The sequence below is a fragment of the Salvelinus fontinalis genome, chromosome 26 (assembly GCF_029448725.1).
Source record: "Salvelinus fontinalis isolate EN_2023a chromosome 26, ASM2944872v1, whole genome shotgun sequence".
Lineage (NCBI taxonomy): Eukaryota > Metazoa > Chordata > Actinopteri > Salmoniformes > Salmonidae > Salvelinus > Salvelinus fontinalis.
This window is the reverse complement of record NC_074690.1, coordinates 17,201,774-17,208,265: the sequence shown is the minus strand read 5'-3', so window position 1 is coordinate 17,208,265 and position 6,492 is coordinate 17,201,774. Positions and strand designations below refer to the sequence as shown.

The window sequence follows — 6,492 nt, the reverse complement described above, 5'->3', positions numbered from 1 at the left end:
CTAGAATGCCAAAGGTCTGCAAGGCTGTAATCGCTGCAAATGGAGGATTATTTGACGAAAGCAAGGTTTGAAGGACACAATTATTATTTCAATTAAAATAATTTTTTATAACCTTGTCAACGTCTTGACTACATTTCCTCTTCATTTTGCAACTCATTTCATGTCTGTTTCATGGAAAACAAGGATGTTTCTAAGTGACCCCAAACTTTTGAACGGTAGTGTAAATCCATTTAGTATGATATGTCAAGTTTCATATGGTATGTATTTATTTGTGGATGTCCATCACACATTTTGTATAATATGTTCCGAATTACAATTCCTATGATATTTCTTTCGAATTGCAATTCGTACAATATCTTACGAATTTAGAAAAAAGTATGACATGTTACGAGTTCCAATTTGTTGTGGCTAACGTTAGCTAGGTGACTAGGTGGCTAACGCCAACGTTAGCTAGGCTATGGGGTTAAGGTTAGGAGTTAGGTTAAAGGGTTAGGGAAAGGGTTAGCTAACATGCTAAGTAGTTGCAAAGTAGCTAAAAAGTAGTAAGTAGTTGAAAAGTTGCTAATTAGCTAAAATGATGAGATTCGAATACTCAACCTTAGCGTTACACGCCCACCCATCCCAATCAACCACCATCCTTTCATTTTTGCCTTAATTAAGTAACCTTCAGTCTTATATAACCATGCCAAACCTTACATTTCATACTAATTTGAATGTCCCAGGTTTACATTTACTATGTTTCGTCTAGTTTTTGAGACCAGGCTGTGTCATAACACTTTATAACACCTCATAACCAGGTCATAACAGCTGTCATAGCCTGTTGTAAATAACATTGTAACACTGTTTTCACACATAGACGTTTTGTTGAATAAAATGTACATGTTAATGTTGTGCCATACAGTATATTGTGATATTTTATAACCTGGTTATGACACCTACATAAGTGTCAAAACCCACAAAAACCTACCACACAAGGCAAACCATTCAATTACATCAAACTTGTAGTAGGCTATGTTAGATAACATTTCCTGGAATTAGCATTGTAATTGCACACACATTGATATTAGACATACAGTACCTACCCCGATGCTCATTTGCCGATGACTGGGATGAATTCAGAAGCGAGACAAGACACCCTCATTGTGACATATGACTGACATATGAGCATGTCATAATCACCAACTGCCAAATGTTGTTTGTTCAGACTGCAGCTAAACTGTCACCTACACTGAACCAAGCAAAACATTCCATTCCTATTATTTCCATTCTCCCCCTCAGGTGTTGTGTCCCCATAAACCAATGGCTCAGTATAACTGTTCCTCTCTGGGTCTGCCTGCCACCACTCCTGACCAGCTTGGTTGGAACGTGTCCTGGGCCCTGGGCAACGTCAGTGCTGATGACATAGAGAACATGTGCCTGAATCGGAGTCAGTACCTGGAGAAGTTTCTAGGCTTCCAGCGGTCGCCTGTTTTCCTGCCGGTTTGCATTACCTTCCTCATCATCTTCGCTGTGGGAGTGTTAGGGAACGTGCTCACCTGCGCCGTCATCGTGCACTACAAGGTGATGCGGACGCCAACTAATTACTACCTGTTCAGTCTGGCCGTGTCCGACTTATTAGTCCTACTGCTGGGTATGCCGTTGGAACTCTACGAGATGTGGAGCAACTACCCGTTCCTGTTCGGTGCCGGCGGCTGTTACTTCAAGACCTTCCTGTTTGAAACGGTCTGCTTTGCCTCCATTCTCAATGTAACGGCACTGAGCGTGGAGCGCTACATCGCTGTGTTACACCCGCTGAAAGTCAAGCACGTGGCCACGCACGCCCATGCCAAGCGTGTCATCCTGATGCTGTGGGTCATATCCATGGTGTGCGCCATGCCAAACACCAGCCTCCACGGTGTGGCCGTGTTGAGGCCCCGATTTGGCCACCAATTCCCAGAGTCGGCCATCTGCATGATGGTCAAGCCCATGTGGATGTACAACCTGATTATTCAAGTGACCACGCTGGTCTTCTTCCTGATGCCTATGCTCACCATCACTGTGCTGTACCTGCGCATCGGCCTGCAGCTCAGGATGGAGAGGGGCATGCAGGGGGTCGGGACCGGGCAGGGTTTTGGTCCTGATCGCCACTGCAGACACCAGCAGAGGGCGCGCCACCGACAAGTCACCAAGATGCTTTGTGAGTTCCTCATCCACTTTCTCTATCGTGCCTGAAGGGTAGAGAGGAGATGTCCAGAAAATTACAGATTACAGACCGATCTCTCTATTGAATAGGGATTTAAAATGATTTGCTGAAGTACAACCGTTCCTAAACATGTCTGTTGTTACTTAACCATTGCTCTTGCTCTCACAAGATAAGATGTTCTGGAAATGCGACAAATTATAGACCGAATTTTGAATTGGGACTTAAAATTCTGTGCTAAAGTACAAACCAAAAGATTAGTTTCTAAATATGTTAATTGTCACTTAAACATTGCTCTTGCACTCAAAGTCTGCAAATGTCTTGTCTTGTCTGTCCAACTGTCTACGCAGGCGTACTGGTGATTGTTTTTGGCATCTGCTGGGCTCCCTTCCACATTGACCGTCTCATGTGGAGCTTCATAAACTCCTGGACTGGCCACCACCACCTGGTCTTCGAGTACGTCCACATCGTCTCCGGGGTCTTCTTCTACCTCAGCTCGGCGGTCAACCCCATCCTCTACAACCTCATGTCCACCCGCTTCCGGGAGATGTTCCAGCAGATCACGTGTCGCTCCGGCCTCTGTGGCGGCGACGTGCGCCTGCTGAACACCCGTAGCACCCAAAATACCCTACGTAGTATCGTCTATGAGAAGCCGCAACATAATGGGACCCCAGAGAGAATCACCCCAGACAGAGAGGAGCAGAATGTGTACGTAAACCCCAACGGCCAGCATGTAAATGGAAATACAAGCCCTGATTAGATATGGGGTGAGGGTACCAAAACAATGTATAAACATTAACTAAGATTGGGTACCAAAATTTGAAAATGTGTAGCTGATTGAATGCGTACAGCGAGAGTTTGGACGGAAAGCAACAGAGTTGAAGTTGAAGTTTTGCCCTTGACTTTGGATTTAAAGTTGAATTCTCAGTGGGCGATACCAAAATTAACCAGGATGAGGTACCAAAATGTAACAAGATTATTAAATCAATCCCTGATTGAATGTGTAGCAGGTAGGCATTTATTGGGATGACTCATGTACTGAAGGCAGCTTTGTAGAGTGGACACTAGTTGGCACAGCCACAAAGTCATAAAATCCGATTTTAAACCTAACCCTAACCACCCTGATAACCTTATGCCTAACCCTAACATATAGCCAATTTTGACTTTGCAGCTGACCCATCTAGTGGAAATCGCACAGCTCTGCCTCCAGAACACGACATCTCAATAAAGGTCAACCTGCGACTGTGTACAACCAGAGTGGATAGAGAGAATGTAATAAAGTCTAGTCCTTCGACTTTGAATTTAAAATGGTTTTCCCACACACATACAATTAGTTATATGTGGGTTATTCAAATGTTTATTCTGTGCAGATGAAAGTGTTCTTCAACCGGATATTAATATTCAGATTGAACACATTATTTATATAAGCTTATCTAATAATCAAACTTTGAAAAAGAAAAGATACCCAGCTTTGTAAAATAGCTTATTAATATAATACTGATCTTATTCTGTTCATATGTTTCAGGAGACACGATTAAATTGTAACTGTCTTTTTCCATGCGTTATTGTACTAGGTACACTATCAAAATCCCACTCACTATGAATGTATATCACAGGCAATATTGAAAGTATATGGGAGGTAGAAATGTCCTGACACAGAAATGGAAAATGTGATGTGCGATGTACGTATGACATCCTTAAAGAAATGGAAATGCTGTCATGTTGTCATGTGGGTTTAGTAAGGACTTGATTGATTATAGATTACTAATTCATGTGTTATGTTGCTTTTAAGTAGCCTACTGTAAAATATGAACATTATTTAGGAAAACACAATGGTTTTACTGACGAGCTGCATGACAAATCTACATGAAAAATCGGTTTCAATTGCAACAGTATAATTTACATTTTATAGGTAAAAGACTTGTGGGGATATTATGAAGCCAATCTAATAGGAACACATTTCTTCAATACGAATAAGACTTCTCTTGAACTTTCTCTGTGTGCCATTGAGAACATTTCATTTAATATAGGAATAGCTAATAATATTCACAATCTCTCTGGTTGAATGACAGCTCTGAGTGAACAGTACAGCATGAATCTCTCACACTTCCCCATTATTACATTTGACCCTGATCCATCCGGATAATGAGTCTAGTGACGGCTCTGCTGGCTTTCTACTCTCCTAATCAACACTTTTTATTCGCTTTCTAGCTAACGACAACACCGATCGTAGCATCTCAGATTCACAGTCCGTCTGGTTGAATGACCGAGGACACAATATAAATGTCCCAAAGTTCCCAGGATTATTACTTTTTACACTGACTCCACTGACTGTGCTCTGGGGCAGAATACTTACCACTCAGACGTGTGTGTGGAGCGAACTTCAGAAACCCACACAGTCCCTGGGGAAATACAATAGGAGTCCGGAACAAGTAACGGAGAATGATAAAAATGTGCGGCTGGCACAAGTTGAGGTGACCTAGGAATTTAATAACAAATATAACAATGAAGCCAAAACCAATGGCATTGAAACACAGTGCAGGTATTGCTCTGGAAGTATGGTAGTTTTTGTCTGGTGATAGCATGCTCCGTCAGTGGTTCGACAAAGAGAAGTGTAACCTGGTTTAGAAAATGATCACAATCTATTAGTAGTTTATCATAATTATTATAGTCATGTAATGTCCATGGAGATACCATGATTAATTAGATTTATTTGTTTCATAATAATTTTAACATTTCTTTTCCCAGGTAAGTTGAAAACAAACTCTCATTGACAATGATGACCTGATATCAAATACAGACAGCAGCAAGAACAAAAACACATCAATGAAGTAAAACAGCAGGACATTGCACAAAAGTATAGTCTGTGTACTACACATTGTTAAGAGTTCAGGAAATTGGAAATGTAAGTTCCAGAGGCGATATTCTCTCTGTCTCTGTCATCAACTGGTTAAAGTTGCTCATCTTCGGCTGAGATAATGACTGCACACATTGAATGCCAGTTTTATTGATTGACAGGTACCAACTCCAGAAGGTTTTAAGTTGAAAGTTAAAGTTATGTCCTATCTACGAGACTCATGGGCCAGAGGCAATACCATCACAGTGAGATAGCAATAACCAATCACACAATGAACTGGCTGAAGTTGATCACTTTCGTCTAAATGTGATTGGCTGAACGTCACTGTTATGAATGTACTTACAACTCCAGAAGCTGTAACCTCCTTTATCACCGAAAGGCCTGTTTACAAGATTCATAAGTACACTCTCTGAGAGTCCGAATATCATCTGAGTGTAAATAACACACTTGTGGAGTTCTCAAAAAAACATGTTATGAGAAACTTTTTTTATAAGTAAGAAGAAAATAATACTCTTATAGGGAGAATATCAGGTATCTCGTTCATATATTTAAGCAGGTTTATTTTAGACATTGCGGAGGGCAAACTTTAGGATTCACCAGGGACAGTTGAATCCCTTGGCACCATCAAGATTCTGCTGTCATTGTACTGTCTATAATCTTACACTCATCAAAACTTCTGTGGTGAGGAAATAATTTTCTCAGTGCCAAAGAGAGAACTTTCTTCAAATTCGATTTTTATCTTCAAATCGCTATACATGGAAGGGTTCTAAAATCTTTTAAAATCAACTTGCTTTGTGCCCACAAGAAAGAGCCATCAGCTACCCTTTCACACTACTGAGCTGTGCCCAACTGTATTGTGTGGCCTGGTCAGACATCCAACATAGTTGCTGAAACAATGCTGGAAAAGACAAAAAGAGGAAAACATCCGAGCCAGCACTGTACAGTACAGTTTGGCATTGTAAAAGGATGTGAGAAGGGTATAAGAGAGGGGATGAAGATTTTCTTTGAGCTTCTCCGTTTACATTATTAGTGCCAACAGGGCTATTCTCAGCCCCGGATGGCTGGAAAAATGTATTCATAAAACGTTCTACCAGAACCCTGTGCGCTCTATGAAACAAACAACACCTTAAAGAATTGTAAAGCACACCACCAATTTAAGGCACGTGACAATGAAAATAGATTATATGTGTGGCTTCTAACCCCTTTGACATCACATCCACTCTGTGTGTAAACCTGCGCTTTAATATAACACCTCAATACATGAAATAAAACGATCTATTCAAGTCAGCATGCCTCTGAGTTAAGACGTCCATATATGGTCATCCTTCACAACTCTAAGACACACCTCCAAAGGAAGAATCTGGGGTTATTATAACTTATGAGTAGTTTAACGCAGACATAATACAAGCAAGCGTGTCATGCAGTCGAATAGAAACCAGGCCTGGAATTTCGTAAT

At 41.1% G+C, this 6,492-nt stretch overlaps 1 protein-coding gene across 1 annotated transcript; it reads left to right on the top strand.

Moving 5' to 3' along the window:
- Positions 1–1,282: 1,282 nt before the first annotated feature.
- Positions 1,283–3,896, top strand: nmur1b (neuromedin U receptor 1b). The gene is made up of 2 exons (XM_055884220.1): positions 1,283–2,176; positions 2,530–3,896. The coding sequence occupies exons 1-2, from the start codon at positions 1,300–1,302 to the stop codon at positions 2,937–2,939; spliced, it is 1,287 nt and encodes a 428-aa protein (XP_055740195.1). The 5' UTR covers positions 1,283–1,299; the 3' UTR covers positions 2,940–3,896.
- The last annotated feature ends 2,596 nt before the right edge of the window (positions 3,897–6,492 follow it).

Coding starts and splice junctions, on each gene's coding strand:
- nmur1b (XM_055884220.1), top strand. CDS start 1,300: ATGGCTCAGTATAACTGTTCCTCTCTGGGTCTGCCTGCCACCACTCCT. Junction 2,177..2,529: donor ACAAGTCACCAAGATGCTTT/GTGAGTTCCTCA, acceptor CTGTCTACGCAG/GCGTACTGGTGATTGTTTTT.